Consider the following 20,212-nt stretch of genomic DNA (forward strand, 5'->3'; position numbering starts at 1 on the left):
AGCCTGATGCGGGGCTCGATCCCAGAATCCTGGGATCATGACCTGAGCCAAAGGCAGATGCTTAACGACTGAGCCACCCAGGTGCCCCCCAGTGCCCTCTTTTATAGCTCTTTGTTTTCTTGGACCAAGATTCAACCTCAGGTGCTTTATAGCATTTGGTTGTCATTCCTCTTTCATCCCCTTTAATTTGGGCCATTTCCTCAGCCCACATCACTGTTCTCTTCCTTTGGAAATGGAGGAATTGAGAGTATAGTGACTTTTTGTCCATAAACAGCTCCCTGTTTCATCAGGTCACTGCTCCCAGAACTCAAATGTTTCTCTAGAGGTGATTTCCCAGTTATTCAAAACAGTGTCCTCTTTCTCTGGCCCTAAAAGCGTCGACCAGAGTATGTCAGCATGTAGAACAGATCACAGTTGGCTACATCAAATGTGTCCCAAACTGTGGCTGTCACATCCCCTCTGGACTCAGACAGTCTGAACAGTGAGATTTACAATCACTTGTTGCTATACCAAGTTATTCTCAAAAGAGCAGAAATCTTTTATGTTCCATTCCCTCCAAGCAATCTGGAATGAGGTGGTATTTATAGACCAGGGTAAATGATACCAGAACTCAGCAAAGCCAAAATAATAGCAGTATGGGTGATGAAATTGGCGTGACTTTTTGAACAGCATGGTTTATACTGAGCAGTGATTTTCTTCAAGCAGATCAGCTGTACTGCTAATGTCGATTATAAATAGACAGCGGCTGTGCCGGTGACACAGAGATCAGTCAACAAAGGAAAATTCTTTCTGGAAAATATTATTTCTAAAATACCTGTCTGAGAGAAAAATTAAGAATTCCTTAAAATCTTTACCATTTTCTTTCTTTTAATTTTCTATGAATGAGTTTTGAGTTGTAAAGAAGTATGTGAATAATTGCTCCCCGTCTTTACATTTTGAAAAGAAATTTCTTTTGAAGTCTGGTACTTCTTTATTTTTTATAGAGTATGAACAGGGCTCCTTCCCTCCATCCCTTAAGGGAGGAAAAGAGCAGTCTGCCTGTCATGATGAGGTGACAGTTTGATGCTAACCTGCCAGCATACCATCAGGGCAGAGATATATTGTTGTGTTTTATGTGTCCGGTTTCCCTGGCACAAATGTGTACGTGTTTGTCAACCAGTTGAAGTAGTCCTTTGAGACCCTAGGGTCTGGCTCTTTAACTTTGCTTCTCCTTTGTTCAGAGCTTCCTTTCAGTGCTGTGGAAGCCAGCTGCAATTTCGAGGAAGATTTCTGCAACTTTTATCAAGATAAAGAAGGTTCAGGCTGGACCCGGGTGAAAGTAAAACCAAACATGTATCGGGCCGGAGATCACACATCAGGCAACGGTAAATCAGGAGTCTGTGCCTGTGGGGACACTGAGGCTGGGGGTAGTGTTCATGCTCCGTCTGCCATTCTTACTCCACATCTCTCAAGATGGCCACTTAAAAAAAAAAAGGCAACTGTAAAGAAGTAAAAACAATGGGTAATCTTGTGTTTTGCCACTTAAAAAAAAAAAAAAAGGCATGCTAGCATGACTGCTTGCCAGTTCTTTAAACAGCCAAAGCTTTGGAAATTATCTTGCTTTTCCCTTTAGATAGAGAAGTGCCTTTGAAAAGCTAGTAGATTCCAATTACAGGAAACATCCAGAAAAGGCGAATCCATAGAGACAGAAAGCCAGTTCTTGGTGGCCAGGGGCTGGGCAGTTACTGTTTAATGGATATAGAGTTTCATTTTGGGGTGATGAAAATATTTTGGAGCTGGATAGTGGTGGTAGTTGCCCAGCACTGTGAATGTACTAAATGCCACTAAACTGTACACGTTAAAGTGGTTAAAAGGGTAAATTTTATGTTATGTGTATTATACTCAATGAAAAATATTTTGTGAGGCTATAAAATCTATTGGAAGATATGGGGGGGGGGCCTTGATGGTTATGTCTACTAGGAACTGTAAGAAACAAGTTTGAGCTCCCCTGTATAAGAATTACCTACCTCGGGGCGCCTGGGTGGCTCAGTGGGTTAAAGCCTCTGCCTTCGGCTCAGGTCATGATCCCAGGGTCCTGGGATCAAGCCCCGCGTCGGGCTTCTCTGCTCCGCAGGGAGCCTGCTTCCTCCCCCCCTCCCCCGCCTGCCTTTCTGCCTACTTGTGATTTCTCTCTCTGTGTCAAATGAATAAAATCTTAAAAAAAAAAAAAAAAAAGTATTACCTACCTAATCACTTTGATGGCATCCCCTGTGAAGCCCATTCATGTAGAGACTGGTACAAAGAGCTTGTTTTCAAGGGGTGGTGTCTAAGTCACTTTATTCAATGGCTATTTTTACACTGGGCACTGGGGTGTGCTTACCATACACTGAGGAAACGTACGTTTCAGAGCATCTTACTTGCACAGGCCCTGGGAAGGGCCTTGAAAGGGGCCCTCACAGTTTTCTACTTGTAATCATAAATTCTTTTCTTAGAGGCGGCTTAACTTGTAGAAATACAGGCACTACAAAAACCTCTAGTCATTGGCCAGACTAATCAATCAGGCCCCTCCCCCACTGGCTAGCAATCATTTCAATGGGCAAAAGAGATGTTAGACAAATATATACACAAATAAACTTATAATTACCCATTGTGTCACATGGCATGGAAGAAATGAAGACTAGGCTTTGAGAAAGCTGTGGTGTGTGGCAGACCACAGTCAGCATTTGGGATTTTTTTTTTTTTTATAAAGGAAATGAGAAACCATCAAAAGGTTTTTTTTTTGTTTTTTTTTTTTGTGTTTTTTTTTTTTAAGATTTTATTTATTTATTTGACACAGAGAGAGAGAGAGAGAGAGATCACAAGTAGGCAGAGAGGGAGGAAGCAGGCTCCCCACGGAGCAGAGAGCCCGAGGCGGGGCTCGATCCCAGGACCCCGGGATCATGACCCGAGCTGAAGGCAGAGGCTTAACCCACTGAGCCACCCAGGCACCCCAGCCATCAAAAGGTTTTAAGTAAAAGAAGAGTAGAATTAAATTCAGGTTGTTGTTCTGACTGTGTGTAGCCACCTATATTAGTCTGCTCAGGTGGCCAGGGTGACCTGAAAAGCAGAAATGGATTTTTCACAGTTCTGGAGGCTGGAAGCCCAAGATCGAGATGCTGTCAGGGTTGGTTTCTGGGGAAACCTCTCTTCCTGCCTTGTGGAGAGATGACGCCTTCTCACTGGGTCCTCCTGGCCTTCACTCTGTGTGTACCAGTGGAGAAAGAGAGGGGGCTCTGGTGTCTCTTCCTCCTCGAGGACTTATAGGTTCTATAGGATTAAGGCCCCACCTGTATAACCTCATTTAAATACCTCCTTAACGACCCAATCTCCAAATACATTTACATGGGGAATTAGGGTCTCAACCAATAGATTTGGGGGTGGGGGTGGACACAACTCAGTCCATGTCACCAATCACGTGAAATAACCCAAGAACCTTTTGCCAGATGAATTAAATCACTGGGTAAAACCAAACTACACACCAAGACTGAGGCGATCAAAGGAAAATTGATGGGGGAGGAGCAGGAAAAGGCAAAAAAGCAAAGTAGGTATTATTTTCTTCCTTTCTACCCAGGTTTTCTAGGATATGTGGGTCTGTTTTACATTTACTGTGAGGGTGGTGGAGGAGCAGGTGGGAGGGGAGGTCCTTGACCTTACGTTTCTTTTTTGTTATTTAAAAAAAATATTATTCTTCCTTGGATCCTTTTCTTGCACAGAAAGGGTACTTGAGAGATCTTTTCTTGTAAATGACAGACTGAAACAAAATAGATCTGGGGGAACCACGCAATTCAGTCCCTAACAATACTTATGTGAAATAATCAAAATTCCAAGGACTTCCAGACCAGCCTGTGATCTATCTCTGCTGTTTACAGCAGAGATAAGAAGGAAAGACCAGTCTGGCCGTAATGTACGTTAGGACCCAGTACTAAGTACTTGACTGGCGCAGGCAGCTGGGGAACCAAGATGATGTCATCCCTTTTGTTTCATGAGAAGCACAAATCCTAACCGAAGGCTGGCATCTGAGCATATGCAGATGGGAATCTATACTGGTTTGTGAAGTTTACTTAGAACTGAAGAAGTCTTAACCGTAATAGAGCCACATGATGTAATCTGTCACTTAAGCCACAGATAGTAAGTACAAAATGCATTCTATCGTTTAAAGCCTATGGGAATAGTCTCTGTTGGCAAATCCCACTACAGTTAAGCAAATTTTCGCACTTGACCCTCTGGGCTAGATGATTTCAGTGTGTCATTGCTGATAGCCTCAATGTTTTGTCCTGTTTGCAGGGTACTACTTGCTGGCCAACACAAAGTTTACATCTCAGCCTGGCTACATTGGAAGGCTCTATGGCCCCTCCCTGCCAGGAAACTTGCAGTATTGTCTACGTTTTTATTATGCCATCTACGGGTTTTTAAAAATGAGTGACACCCTGGCAGTTTATATCTTTGAAGAGAATCACGTAGTTCAAGAGAAAATTTGGTCTGTGCTGGAGTCTCCAAGGGGTGTTTGGATACAAGCTGAAATCACCTTTAAGAAGCCCATGCCTACCAAGGTATAGTAGACCCAGGGTAACACTTGGACCCTTTGTTCATCTTCGGTTTCTGGGCTGGGTTAGCGAATATCTGTTTAATTATTTTCAACTGGAGATGTGTTTATTTTTCTTCTGACGGCCCCACCGCTGCACTCTAGCCGAGCCATGCACAAATTATATTATTTTCAAGTTGTTTTCAGTTTTCTGTGTCTCGGAATCATGGCCACCTAGAGTGTTTGCTTGTTTATGTCTTAGATTCCCTGAGAACAGACCAAAGACAGGGAATGCATGAACAGTCCAAGTTCAACAGCTAAACTTTTATTTGAAGCCCCAATTATCTCTCTCCCTCTCCATCTGCCACAGTCACAAAGACACACGCACGAGCCCCCACACACATAGGAATACTAATTACTTTACTATAATTTATAATACTAAAGGACTTTAAAAGGATGAAGTCAGTGAGCCTGGTTTTACTTTGAGGCCTTAAGGTCAGCAGCCTTTGTTAACAAGAGAGAAGCGTCAGTAAAGAATGAAAGCCAACCCAGATGGGAGAGTTTATGTAAGGTACCATCAGCTGCTGATTTTGACAATAATAAGAGGACAAAGAGATCTTGACTGCAAAGGGAATATAAAAGAAAACTATAATCTCCCAACTTTAACAAATCCTAAACTTAAGGAAGGTTTACAGAAGTAATAAATTTGGTCAACTACAACCCAGATATGAAACCATTATGGAAAAATCCATTTTGTTTCAGCCCATCATTCAACCAGAAAATGTCTTTCTACTTGAGCCAATTCACTCTGAGCAAGAATGGACTTCAAAAAAGATGAGAAAGGTCTCTTTCTTCAAACAGATGACTCATAGAGTGGGAGCTCAAAAAAATATGGTTGGATGAACGGATCGATCAGTTGATCATGTTTATTAACCAGGAATTACTCAAAGTGCAGGCTCCTTAGGGGAAGATACAAACCTGGAAGAGTAGTAGAACCTTCTTCACAAGTGTTAATGGCTGAGCTTCTCTTAGTTATAGCCATCCAGACAGAAGATAGCTTCATCCATCTGTAGTTTTCTGCTGAAGAAATTTGGCACACCAGTCCCATCATAATGATGCTTGGTTACCTTTAGTCCATTAGAATACCCACCAGGGAATGATTAAATTTTCACAATGATGAATCAAAGATCTTTGAAAATCTTTACAAAGTTCTTTTCCATTGCTAGAAATTGTGATTATAATGATATGGTAGCCTCCATGACTTACTGACTTTTTTAAAAAATTTATTTATTTTAGAGAGAGAGCACGAGTTGGGGGAGGGGCCAAGAAAGAGGGACATGGGGAGAGTCTCAGGCAGACTCCCCGTTGAGCTGCGGAGCACGGAGCCCAGCGAGGGGATTAGTCTCATGACCCTGAGATCGTGACCTGAGCTGAAATCAAAAGTCAGACGTTCAACTGACTGAACCACCCAGGCGCCCCCATAACTTACTGACTTCTAAAAAGGAGTGAGCCAATTTACGATACTTCTCTCAGAACATAAGCACACAAGTTTTGTCACAGTCTCATAGATACAGCTCATATTATGGTTATGCTAATTAAACAGGTAGTGTTATCGTAGGTCTCCCCTTCTTAACTCCGTAACACTTGCATCATATGACTAAAGTGAGATGCTTCGTACATCCCTTGGGTAGTAGAGGAAGCTAGTTAATGTTTCTGGTGCCAAGTTCCTACTCCTTCCTAGTCTAGACTCCATGCTCTTTAATCTATTGCCTTGCCAATTCCAAACATTTCCTGAAAGAGCCCATCTTTCCATAAATGTCATCTGACCTTTGCAGTGTCATTGAATTTCCTCTTTGATCTGTTAGTCCTGGAGGTAGCCAAGCCTCTCTGCACCTCTTGGGGATCCCAAAGGCTTAAATTGTTTCCCCATTACCAATTATAGTTACGGTAACACACACACACACACACACACACACACACACGTACCGGATTCACATAATCAGGGCTGCACCAGAAAGTAAGGAAATTTTTGTTATACTCTATACCCTGTTTTGCTAATGTTTTTTTTAAAGGTAGGGGATATAATAAGCATTTTATTCATGTGGCTTTCATTTGTTTATTCATTCCCCTGTCCATTCCTTTATTTAACCAGAATTTATTAGATACATGCTCAGTGCAGCAGATATAAAGATGAATGAGACTCAGACCCTGCCCTTGAGGTGGAGATCACAGGTGATAGAAGAGTAAGGGACAGATACATACGCAACTAACAATGGTGCAATCTCACTACCTCACAGAAGGGTCACATAGAGAAAAATAGAGTAGTTCAACTAACTGGGCACATAAAAGATAGTGACAAGTAGAGGCCCACAGGACTGGTGTGTGGATGGTTAGTTTCAGGCCGTCTGGATTCTAATTCTTGCTCGTGCCCCGGTCCACCCTACTTCCCCTGTCCCTCCATATCCTCTCCTCACACACGTGCTCCTTTAGAGTGCGTCCGGCTCTTACCTGACATCCATGGATGACAGCAAGCCCCCCAGCCAGTGGGGAGGCCCTGGACCACTTGCCCTTTTCCTCTTTGGCTGGCTTCCAGCTCCTCCCAGCAGTTGCTCAGTTCCCTCCTGACCGCATGAGGAAAAATGGATCTGGACCTGGTGGGGGCAGGGAAGTTATTTCAGCTGTGGAAGGAGCTGGTCACCACCGATCTGGCCCCAACACCCATGAGGAGAAGTTCCAGTTCAACACCAGAAAACTCGGGACACATGTCTGAAGGTGGAGTGTGGTTTCTGGCAGGTTCCTGCTAAACAGAACAAGCTCCTTGGAGTGTGAGGGAGCCGTCTGACGGCCACCCCAGGAACATGCATTAACGCAGGAAGCTATAGCTTACCAGCTTATGTAACATACACGGGTGGAAATAAGGGCAAATGGTGTTTTGGGGAAGGGATCCAGTGAAAAATCAGAGTTGCCCTTACGACTCCCTTCCCCCGAATTCAAAGTCCAATGGCACTTCTTTTTATGGTGGGTTTTCTTCCTGATTTGGGGATACTTTCCTCTTTAATTTAATTTAATTTCTTTTTTTAAAGATTTTGTTTATTTGACAGACAGAGATCACAAGTAGGCAGAGAGGCAGACAGAAAGAGGAGGAAGCAGGCTCCCCACTGAGTAGAGAGCCTGATGTGGGGCTCGATCCCAGGACCCTGAGATCATGACCTGAGCTGAAGGCAGAGGCTTTAAGCCACTGAGCCACCCAGGTACCCCTCCTCTTTAATTTTAAATATTGTATTTCCACCTGTTTCTTGATTCATTAACTTGAATAGTGTTCCCTGTTATGAAAGATAAGGACTTTAGCTTATTTAATACTATTCCTTCTCCTTTTCTCTCGTCTCACAATATTTAGTTATATTTTGTTTTTAACTTTTGGTGCTTTTTACAACTTGAATACACTTAACTATACACTTAACTATTTGGACCCATCAGCTCTAGATAGTGTCTCTTAACAGCCTCATATGTGAGAATGAATGAATCTTCACCTCTGCATTTCCCTTCGCAGCTCTTGCCCCTCCCCGGGCCAAATCTCTCAGGCTTTTACATTGTCATGGCTAATAATATTTATGTTCCTGCAGTGGAGCCTTCTGATGTTGCCAGTGGCTGGATTTCCCAGTGTGGGCCGCCTTGGCATTTGGAAGAGGACAGTTCTGCCTTTGGGGAGGGGTGTCCCTCACAATACTGGGTTTTTCCCATCTGCAATTAATGCAACCCCAAATTATTTCCACACATTTCCAAATGGCCCCAGAAGTGCCAAACCGTCCTTGAATGAGAACCATTGGTCTGTAAGTTGATTCCGAAAATCGAAATGAAATCCTAACCTTACCTACTGTCCACTCTTGCCCTGCTCCCATCTCTGCTCTGCCTGGCAGCAGAATTTTCATGAGCAAACCACCCCCCTCCCTGACCACCCCACCCCGAATTAACCCTTCGTCTTCCTGTTGCTCTTAGGATAGAGACTCTGTGTGCCCCAACAGCAGCCCCCTCCCGCTCTCTCTATTCTAACCATCCTTTATGGGCTTTGCAATCTTAGGACTTTTTAGAATTGAGATGTAATTGACATATAGCACTTTATTAGTTTCAGGCATATAGTATGGTTCAATACTTGTACGTACTGTGAAATGATCACCACCGTACATCTAACATGTCACCACACGGTTACAGAATTTTTTCCTTGTAATGAGATCTTTTAAGATCTACTGTCTTAGCAGCTTTTAAATTTGTGACACAGTATCGTTTACTCTAGTCACCACGCTGTACATTACATTTCCAGGACTTCCTAATTTTATAACTGCGAGTTTGTACCTTTTGACCTCTTTCATTCGTTTCAGTCACTCTCTGCCCCTCATGTGTGACGATCACCAATTTGTTCTCTGTGTCTATGCCCTCGGGTTTCTTTTCTCTTTTAGATTCCACTTGTGAGAGCACATAACTTTTTTTTTTTATTAGTCCACTGAAAAGGGGATGGTTAACTTTATTTTTTATTATTTTTTAATTTTTATTTATTTTTTAAATTTTTTTTCAGTGTTCCAGAATTCATTGTTTATGCACCACACCCAGTGCTCCATGCAGTACATGCCTCCTTAATACCCACCACCAGGCTCACCCAACCCCCCCAACCCCCTCCCCTCCAGAACCCTCAGTTTGTTTCTCAGAGTCCACAGTCTCTCATGGTTCGTCTCCCCCTCTGATTTGCCCCAACTCCCTTCTCCTCTCCATCTCCCCATGTCCTCCGTGTTATTTCTTATGCTCCCCAAATTGCCTTTCTCTTACTTCTTTTAGCCTTCATACCCTCGAGGTCTGTGTTGTTATAAATGGCAAGAATTTGTTCTTTTTCATGGCTTCAATGATATCCTCTTATTCGTAGAAATCTGTTTTCTTCCTTACTTTTCACACTAGGAACCCCAAACCTAGCAGCTACTTGGGTCACAATTGCTTACTGATGGCTGTGGGACAGCTTTCAAGTTCTGACTTTTGGACAGGGCTTGTTGACCTTCATCACGATCTCCTGGGAAGCTTTTAGAGTATCCATTGTCCATCTCTCTTCCTGTAAAAATAGAACCCTCGTGAGGACAGGGACCTTATCAGTCTTGGTCATTTCCGTACCTATAGAAACCTGTGTCAGATGCAGAGTAGATCACCAGGGACATTTTGTTCGATAAATTTAGTTTGATGTCTATGTGGACAATGTATAAGTAGATGAATAATGAAAAGAACTATGAAAAATAATTTTTAAAAAATGAATGAGCAGACTTTCTAAGGCTGTTGAGCAGCAGAGCAAGGTTTCACCTATGTCTGTCCAGTTCTGAAGCCTGCCCTTTGACAGAGGTTTTTATTTTTAAAAATTATTTTTAGATTTATTTATTTATTTGAGAAAGAGAGAGAGATGGGGAGGTTAGGAGGGCAGGGGTGAGAGTAAATCCCAAGAAGACTCAGCACCAAGCGCAGAACCCAATGCAGGGCTTGATCCCATGACCCGAGATCATGACCTGAGCCGAAACCAAGAGTCAGACGCCCACGGCGCCCCTCAGACTCCCCCAGCACAGGTGTCTTGAGATGCTCGAGGTTTCTACCCAGTTCTGGTCAAGTGTGAGTAGTTGGGGCCCAACTCAGAGAGATCGAATAGCTGTGTTTTCACCCCTGTTCCCTGTCTTTGAGTTTTGACTATACGTGGGTTGATCCTGGTCCTAATTCTCACCGGTGGAAGTGTTGGGTAGGTATGTTTGAGTCTCTATGCTACGTATTTAAAATAATGACCATGACCCCTTACATTTGCATTGTTAGTGTAACCTGCTTTCGTGAAGGAGTCATGTGAGCTCAGAGCTGAGCTGAGAGGCAGCGTGGGCCTCAAAGAAGTCAGAACTGTTAGCCGCTCCCCACGTGTTTCTTTTCCGTCACTCCTGATACGGACACGCTGGCCCACCTGTGCCTTCCCAGATGCCTTCCACTCTGGATGCTTCCATTCCTTTCCTTCCCCTGGTGGTTCTCACTCAGCCTATGTTAAGGACAGTGGGCCGGTTCAGTTACTAACTCCCTATTTCCATAGACCGTCTAAAGTTCGATGGAAACTATAATATATGGCTCTGTTTAAGGAATGGTAGGCCATTCTAGCAAGGTAGGCCGATGGATGGATTCAGGCTAATGTTGTCACAGCTGCCCACAACAGAAACTTTCACAGAACGCTTTCCATGTGCTGGGCACGGTGCTAAGCATTCGATGTGTTCTGCTTCGTTTGGTGCTGTGGTGCCCTAGGAAGGAGGCAGTGCAGCCTCATTTAACAGATGAGGAAAGTTCGGGCAGAAAATTAAGGACATTGTTCAATAGCATGCAGAGCTGGCAGAGCTGAGAGGTAAACCCAGACCTTTTTGAATTCAGAATCCATGGTTTCTATACCAGGCCATTTTGTGCCCCCAGCCTTCTCCTGGCAGAAGGCAAATGATCAAGCAGGAAAGAGAACCCAGCCCTCACTCAAGATTGGTAAAAATTCTTAGTGCTTTATCATCAAGGCTCAGTTGTTCTATGTTAGAAATACCTTTGGCTCCTACAAGGGATCAGAATTCATGATGGATCATTTCAGACAAAGGAGAGCTATGGGGTAGAGGGAAACACAGCGTGATGCTGAAGGGTTCTCCTGCGCGGCTTCTCTGCCACTTACACCTTCGTCATTTGGGCTAGTCGTGTGACCTTGCGGAGCCTCACTTTTCTTCATAGAATCAGGATACTAGTAGTACCTACCTCAGGCAATTACGGTGGAAAACGAAGGAAATGTGTCAAGTAAAGGCCTTAGCGTCGCACCTGGTACATCATCAGCATCTATTAAATTAACTGAACAGAGACAGAGGGAGAGACAGAGCATGCCGGAGACTAAAGAATATTTTCTCCAGGTCCTGATCCCCAGCAGATTTCACAGGCAACATGTCTTTAGCATGTGGATAATTCTGCACTTTGATTTTTGCTGTGAACTATTCTTCAAGCTAAAAATCGGGTCAGAGTTAGATTTTTATTTTAATAGTACTAGGCTTTCTTCATGACATGGCTGCCTTTGCAGTCATGAATGCCTACAGGAGATTTTTTTAATGTCTTAGAAACATTTTGAAAGGCCTGAGTCATGAAACGGTTTTCTTGATCTGTTTTTCCCCAGCACATTGCTAAATGGAGGGCACGTAATCAAGAGACACCTTGAGACTCTTATACACTAGCGATGATAATGAGGAGAGGGAACAATTTGCTCCAAAGTGCTTTTCCTAAAAACCAAATGTCAGGAGAGACTGGAGGGCCATTGTCCGAAATTCTGTAAAGATGGAGCACAAACTTTAGCCTTTCTGTGTTCAGATCCTTAATTTAAAATTATTCTTGTTTTCCGCAGCCTGTGTGTTAGGTCCTGCGCTATCTCCTGGCCTGAAGCTAGTTTTCTCTTTAACAAAGATCTTCAAGAGGTCCGTTAATTAGAAGTACTAGGAGTAACTCAATATTGTGTTCGTTAAATATTTCTTTTGGAAAAAAATGTTAACTGGCCCATTAATGAGGAAATGACCAGGCATTGTGTTTCATCCAGGCCCAGCTTAATCATCAGTGGGTTAATGGTCAAGCCTTCTAATCTACATCTTTACTCTCCTACAAAATTAAAAAACAGATAAACTTTAAAAAAGTTATTTATGGATTTGGAGAAAACCCCCATCTAGCCAGTCTGAGAAAATATAAATACATTTATTTTTTTATTAGTCAAGAACCTTATGTCAGTGCTTCTCAGGATATGTCCCCGGAGTACAGATCTTTTGAATAGTTCCATTGAAAGAGAGTTCTGTGGTCCAATGAGTTGGGGGAAATTTTCCATGCTCAGTCTCTTCCTTGTACACACCTGAAGATTCGCAATGCACGGTAACATATTAGAAACTCTTGTAAGTTCTACACTAAAGGATCTTGCTGACCCTCATGTAAGGTGGTAATTCCTTTAGAGTATTTAACGTAAAACCCTGGTACCTCTTAACATCATGCTACTATCATAGCATTTAATGCGTTACACTGAAATTATCTATTTGCCTGCCTATCTACATTAATCCGACCGTAAGGGTCTGGAGAACAGGGAGCCTTGTCTCCTTCATTCTTGTCTCACATTCCCACAATGTGAACACCATTCGGTAACAGGGTGGGTATTGAACACAGGGTTGGAAAGGGGAACCCAGCTGTTAATGAATACGGGTTGATGGCAAGGACAAGGACAGAGGTCCAGGGAAGAAGCAAGATGAACTCCTTCCGCCCTCGGATCATATGAACCACCATCACGTATAGCCCAGCACCTGAGCCATTCGTCCCGCAGGGCATATGAATGTGAACACTTACAGGCAGGACTCTCCCGCCCGGGCGGATGTAAGGACACACATAGACACGTAGCTGCAGAGTCTGGTTTGGGGCTTTTTCTGATGATATTTATTAAGTCCCAAAGCTGCGACTCTTCTCTGGGAGACAGCTTCCCCTCCTCACACGGAATCATCTCGCTATTCCCAGTGACCGTTAGGAGGTTTTACGAGGCCTCTGGATGTTCTGGATGCCTTCTGTGTCCGCCAGTGCAGCTTCTCCAGCCTCCGTCCTGCCTTTGTGGTCAGTGACGTTGTCACTTCTGTCACAGCCCTCCTGGCTCCTCCCACCTCGGTCCCCTCGGTTTCTGGGAGTCTCAGGGTTCTCAGCACAGCTGCAGGAAACAAGACTGATTTCCGACTTTGATTCCCCTGCATACTTCCAGGAGAGTCTTATTCCTCTTGTCCCCCCGTGACTTCCTTTCTCATCCCCCACCCCCAGACGTTCAGGTTCTTCTTCACCTGCTGGTTTCCAGGTTGATTCTCCCCGCCTCCGTCTTAGGATGTGAGTTCACAGGTTCATGTCCCATACGGATGAAGGCTTTCAGCACAAACCCCTTCAGCTCTGTTTCTCTCTGTACCCTCACCTCCCTCTCTCGGTCACCGGGGCACGTGACAGAGGAGGTATCACCCTCGTCCATCTACCCATGCGATCTCACCATCCTGCCACCTCTGGGACCTTATTTCCTGAATTGTTCCTCACTCTCAAATTTTCAATACCCACGAGCCCTCTATACACTGCCAGTGTATGTTGGCCGCACACACGAACAACCAACCGTTCCTTTTACATTTTTATCCGTTTAAATTGCCACCCAGTCCCATGTTTTGTGTTGAGACTTCTCAGAAAACACATCTTCCGTCAGACACTGCTGCGGGTTCTCATCCCCAAAATTCTCACCTTCTCACCGCTGCTGTCCTCCCACGGAGTGTTTATCAACAACTACTGTTTCCCATGCAGGGCACTGCAGGAATCATGCCTGAGAAGAGCCTACCCTCCCGTTCTCTCCGGGTCATCTCAAGTGCCCCTTCCTCTGAATCTTTAATAAGTCATAGCTTGTTAGAGTGAGGCTTGTAGAACAGGAAGACTTGGCTTCAAGTCTCGACTCCGGCATTAACGATGTAATTCAGAACGTCACGTCACCTCTCTGTGTAATAAGGACATGTTTTAGGGTGCCCCCTCCCATGTCTCTTCTACCATGTATTTTCTTTTTGGGCATCTTAAGGTCAGCAGCTGTCTTCACACTGTGTAGCTCAGCCCTCGTGGAGGGCTCTCTGTAGAGCCTTGTTTCCTCTTGTGATAATCTTCTCTTTTTAGTTAAAAAAAAAATCAATGAAATTTAAGTCTGTGACTTGGATTCGTGATTTTAAAATCTTCCTTTTAGGGGCGCCTGAGTGCTCAATGGGTTAAATCTCTGCCTTCAGCTCAGGTCATGATCTCAGCGTTCTGGGATCGAGCCCCGAATCGGGCTCTCTGCTCGGCCGGGAGCCTGCTTCCCTTCTGCTCTCTCTGCCTACCTCTCTGCCTACTTGTGATCTCTCTCTCTCTGTGTCAAATAAACAAATAAAAATGAATAAATAAAATCTTCCTTTTAATTTTGCCCTTTAATGATGAGAATGGGAGTAGATGTTAAATATCTAGGCTTCTGCAAGTTTTAAAGGCAACACTTAGAAGTTCATTCAACTAGAAGAGCAAGTCTAGTAGGTTTCTGGAGGGATTTATACGTAGGTGGCCCTTGGATAACAAGACACCCTGCCATAAAGCAGCCAGATTAAGGAGATTAAGGAGACAGAAAACCAATGTGTAGACAACATGCGTGAGAGGAGATAGATTTCCTGTCACATTTCATGATGTCCCGGAACACTGAGAAATGGCTACCCCAGGATATTAATGTCACGGCATAATTAAAGCAGGGCTGCTGAGTGCAAAGTAGAAATAGCAGGGTCATTAACTACTGACAAGATAATCAACACATTATAGGACAGATTAGGGGGTTTCCGTACATAGAGTGTGGAAAATTACACAGTCAAGTGGGACGAGTTTTAAGGTGGAATCAAAGAGAGGGGCTAAGTATGGAAAAGGAGCCTCTTTTGAGTTGTTCAGGCTAAACTCAGTGTCAGCTGTCAATCCCGGAATCCTCCATTACTTTAAATATGAGCAACACAGGGTTGAGGCATCGGGTTTTCCCTTTCTCTCCTTTGAGGTATTTGTTGAAGGCTTCTGCATTTCATGTCAACTTCTAGGGGAATGAATGGAAAGACTGGTTTGCACAACTGCTGGTTGCTGACACAGCTTACACAATGTAGCATTTGTGTCAGTGCATTCTTCTAGAACTTTCCTAAGGAATTAATCTCCTGGAGTATTGCTAGATTACTACATTAGTCTTCCTGGCACTGTGGAGAAATCTGAAAAGACAGCACAGGCATTCTTCCACCATAGTTTTATTAATAAGCTTGATGAAGCAAGCATTGACTCCAAGGATTGTTCATAAACCTGAAAACACTACCTCCCTCCACACTTTCAGATTCCTATTCTTGGGAATATTTCCAAGTCTTGAAATGGCTACATTTTTAGGGAAACACTTCCCAAGTTCTTATGAGGCAACATTATTTTTTGATGTTCACGTTGAGGTTCTCTGGGGATCCTCTGGTTTTCTGAGCTCTTAAACCAGCTAAGTATTTGCTGGCCTCTGGAGTTGTGAACTCAGTTCAGTTGCTTAAATTGACAATGCGTACATTAGTAAAAACTCTCTACTCTCACCCAGGGAAGAGTACCTTCTTTCGTTTGCATAGACGACCCCAGCTTTTTCTCCCTCTCTTGTGTGACTGTCTCTGGCAATTTTTTGCTGTATCTCTTAGTACCCACCTCTAGGAGAAGTCTCTCCCGACAGTCCCCAGTCTACATGCCCATGGCGTACCCCACCACACTGCTCATGGGCCCTGACTCCTCTGTTTAATGTCAGGTGACCTGTGTACTTATACAATGCTTAAGGACACACTACCATTTGTGGCCCACCTATTTCATCTTGGTCTTTAAACCAGGATGTTTAATTCTCCCTTAGTTTCATTCCCCAGATAAGGATGGCCTAAAAAATGTATCTGAAAGGCAAATGCCAGGCCAGGAAAAAAAGTTTACAACATATATGACAAACTCTTAGGATATTTGATATATGAATTTACTCTAATAAATCAATAAGCAGAAGGTGAGCTAAGCAGTAGGAAAGTGGGCAATGGATATGTACAGGCAAATCAGAAAAAAGAACTATTGCTATTTCAGTAAATACTTAATTGGTAGAGCATGCAACTCTTGATCTCGGGGTTGTGGGTTCGAGCCCCATGTTGGGGGTAGGGATTACTTGAAAATAAAATGTTGAAAGAAAGAAGGAAGGAAAAGAAGGAAGGAAGGAAGGAAGGAAGGAAAGAGAGAGAGAGAGAAAGGAGGAAGGGAGGAAGGAAGGAAGGAAGGGAGGAAGGATGGAAAGAAGAAAGGAAGGAAGGAGCTACCGGAAAATAAATGCACAAACATATCCAACCTCATATGTAATCAAATTTAAAAAAATATAAAATAGCACATTTGTCTATCAAGTAGATAAAAATATTTTAAAACTATAATACTCTGGAGTATGCTGTTTCTATTAAAAATTATATTCATACTGTATACTCTTTGTATTCAGTTTATCAATTAAAAAATCTATCAGTTTAGGCCCAAAATATGCATATATATGAGTAATTTCTCATGTCTCATATTGTAGAGTATTATCTATGAATACTTAAAATACAGGGGCACCTGGGTGGCTCAGTCGGTTAAGTGTCTGCCTTCAGCTCAGGCCATGACCCTGGGGTCCTGGGATCGAGGCCTATATCAGGCTCTCTGCTCTGCAGCGAGTCTGCTTCTCCCTCTCCTTCTGCCCTCCCCCACTCATGCTCTCTCTCTCATGTTCTTTCTCTCAAATAAGTAACTAAAATCTTTAAAAGAAACACACACACACACACACACACACACACACACACACACACATATATATATATATATATATATATATATATTTAGTTAGTTACTTACTTACTTACTTACCCCAGAGAGGTAAGGATGTAAGGAAATAAGGATTTTCATAAGATCTAGTGTGAAGATAAATTGATATATCTAGATGATAACTCAATTTCATGTCTCAAAAATAAAGCTTCTAAACATGAATACTCTTTTGGGGGGGACATGCAGGGAGGGACAGAGGGAAAAGGAGAGAGAAAATCTTGAGCAGGCTCTATGCCTAGCACGGAGCCCAACACAGGGCTTAATCCCATGATCCTGAAATCATGAACTGAGCTGAAATCAAGAGTTAGACACTTAACTGACTGAGCCACCCCAGCACCCCACAGGAATACCTTTTGATGCAAAATTCTACTTCCCGGGATGCATCCTAAGGAACTAATAGTGGTTATGCACAAATATTTAGACACCAGTATTCATCCCAGCAGGTTGTGTAATACTGAGAAATTAGGAACTGCCCAATTATCCATCAATAGGGTTCGGTCAAATAGCTTGTGGCAGGCTGCAAGGGCATAGTGTTACACAAGCTTTAAGCCACAACCCTTCGTCCAGTCGAGGATCCACACTTTGCCTTGGGAATCAATGAAAGTCAGGCCAAAAACTCTCTGTGTCAGACATGAGTAGAATGAAGACAGTATTCCTGCTTGGGTACCTGCTGTCCTCTCTTGACCCCAGAACTTTCCAAGCACAGGTGAAGGTCAGGACAAAGACCTAGCTTCTTCCATATTTGCTATTCAGTGACTGCACTGTGCCTGTTTTCTGGTAGAACCGGCATTCTATCTCCATCCCAGTGAGCTACTACGGCAAGAGCTCCAGAGTGTGATGTCTGTCCCTGAACAGGACAGTTAAATTGGTCATTACCTTATATTGCATGGGTTAGAGAAGGGTTCAGCCAGGGAGCCTTCCTAAGGGAGGTGGGCCAGAGATAAACGGGCATCGATCTGTTTGGCCCACCTGCCTGCTGAAAAGAGTATGTAAAATGCAGGAAGGCATTCACACCTATTTCCCTTCAGTGATAACGAGCGACTGACGGGATAAATATACACAGCAGTGTCCTCTTCATTAGCATGTGAATTAGACTCTAAAGCACTAAAAATCATTTTTATTTTTTTAAGATTTTATTTATTTATGTGAGAGAGGGAGAGAGGACACAAGTAGGGGGAGGGGCAGAGGGAGAGGGAGAAGCAGACTCCCCGCTGAGCAGAGACCCAGATGCAAGGCTCCATCCTGGGACCCTGGGGATCATGACCTGAGCCGAAGGCAGATGCTTAACTGACTGAGCCACCCAGGCGCCCCTAAAAATCATTTTTAGTATCACTACCTTATCTTTGTTTAATGTTCGTTTTTCCAGAGCCTTCTCACATTTTCGATTTGGATCCTCTGTATTAATTGTGTCGATTAGGCATTGTGTCCTGCAGTGGGAAGACTCAGGAACTTCGGAGTCAGACAGACCTTGCTCCCAAAACAAAGGGAAAGGGAGTGAGAACAGGTGCAGATGAAAATTAAGGTGGGAGGTGTGGCTGTGGGGAGTTGAGAACATTCTTTCCTGCGGGCCTACATGGATGCAGGGTCACCAGCTAAGGCAAAGAAGATCGTCGCTGAGGTGAGGGAAGGTGGGCAGGAGAGGATACTGGCTGGTTCCATACTCACCAGCTTTTAAATGTAGCCACAATTCAGGTAGGATTCAGGTTCTCATGCCAGGTTACCAAAAAGTCCTTATAAACAGACATAGGGCAAGAATGTCAGGAAGCTGGTTGTAAAAGGAGGTCAAGGACATGTTGGGTCCATTGCTATGAACTGAGGAGTTTCAAAATCATACCTTTCAGGGTTATTTTTTTTAAACTGAGGTATAATTGACAGATAGCATTATACTGGTTTCAGGTATACAGCAGAATGATTCAGAATCCCATTTTAAATACCCACAGCCAAAGGGAGAAAAGAGGCGGGTCTGTATAACGAAACGTGCTCTGTCGAGGGTTTGGAGCGTGATGTCTCTTGCCTGGCTCTGCAGCTGGCCCTGGAGTGCCCTTGAGTCGATACCACAGGGTCTCTGGGCCTTCCCGGATTCACAAAGTAACCGATTCTGAGGTCTCTCCCAGAGTCTCTCTTCTCTTTCCAGGGACCAAAAGATCCCAAAATAGTGCAGATTTCTGAAACCAGTGAGTCGAGAGATCTGAGTATTTACCACAGAAATAGCAATGAAAAAGTCCTGCTGTTTATCCGCAGGCCTCCTGGAGCCCACCCTCCAGCCCAGAATGGAAGGTTCCTGGGAGCGGATGGGCTCAGGGAGGGAGAAGCTGGAAGCTGCTCAGTCTTTGTTGCTTGTCACAGCCAAGAGTTGAGTTAAATCAGATGGGTCTTTTGAAAAAGGAAAAACAAAACAGATGGGTCTTTTAAGAAGAAAAAAAAAAGTGTTGGTCAGCTAAAGACTTATTTAAAAACACATGGTCATCCAGCCCCTTGTGGGATCTGAAGACCAAATATAGTGTCTGCAGGAGGCATGCTGCCACCATTCAGCAACTATTTCCCAAAACACGGCTGGGATTCTAAAAATGCTAGTCCCGCACTCGTTTCTCTAGAGGAAACTCCTCTCAGCCTGTCTCTGGGGGTTTGTGAAGATTCCAACCCTTTCGCCAAGTGTCTTCATGTTGGAGTTTTTGTTTTGTTTCGCTTTATGGTTCTGTTCTGTTTAGAATTCCGTTACAGCTCGTCAAGCAGGGAGATGAATCCGACGGCAGTAAATGGAGTATCCTGCCATGGTGCGCATAGCCCCGTAATGCAGGGCTCTAGGACTTCAGTGGCGGGTTTATAGTAATTTTATGAATAATTATTCCACAACTCTGGAGTCACCATACCCAAATTTATGTGCCCACATGATTGCAAAGCAGTTCAACCTCAGCAAAAGAAAAGTTAAATTTAACTCAAAATCAGACACTCTGGTAAATCGTCAAGGTCCACCGCTGGTAACCCAAACCTAGCTAGGTTTGTTTTGTGAACACGGGTCATTTATGGTATTGTTGGCATAGGGCTGAAATGCTTCTGTGTGAAGATAGAAGGCTGTTTCTGGAAACTGTCATTCACATACTTATTATAGGCCCAGCCGGGGCTGTTCAATGAGTGAAGTAAGTGGTGGGTTAAGCCAGCAATCTGGCCAACTATGTCTCCTGAGCAGGCCACAAAGACTCCTTTACAAGACCGTGGAAACCCAGTTAATTCAGCCAGGGTTTA

At 43.7% G+C, this 20,212-nt stretch overlaps 1 protein-coding gene across 1 annotated transcript in view; it reads left to right on the forward strand.

The window, feature by feature from the left end:
* LOC111153635 (MAM domain containing 2) overlaps nt 1-20,212 on the forward strand; it is a 145,181-nt gene that overhangs the window by 90,048 nt on the left and 34,921 nt on the right. Inside the window, exons 8-9 of the mRNA XM_022512779.1 lie at nt 1,221-1,364; nt 4,303-4,568. Coding sequence (XP_022368487.1) covers nt 1,221-1,364; nt 4,303-4,568 — 410 coding nt within the window. The remainder of the gene's footprint in view (nt 1-1,220; nt 1,365-4,302; nt 4,569-20,212) is intronic.

The sequence above is a fragment of the Enhydra lutris genome, unplaced genomic scaffold, assembly GCF_002288905.1.
Source record: "Enhydra lutris kenyoni isolate GAN:26980312 unplaced genomic scaffold, ASM228890v2 scaffoldscaffold33, whole genome shotgun sequence".
Classification (NCBI taxonomy): domain Eukaryota; kingdom Metazoa; phylum Chordata; class Mammalia; order Carnivora; family Mustelidae; genus Enhydra; species Enhydra lutris.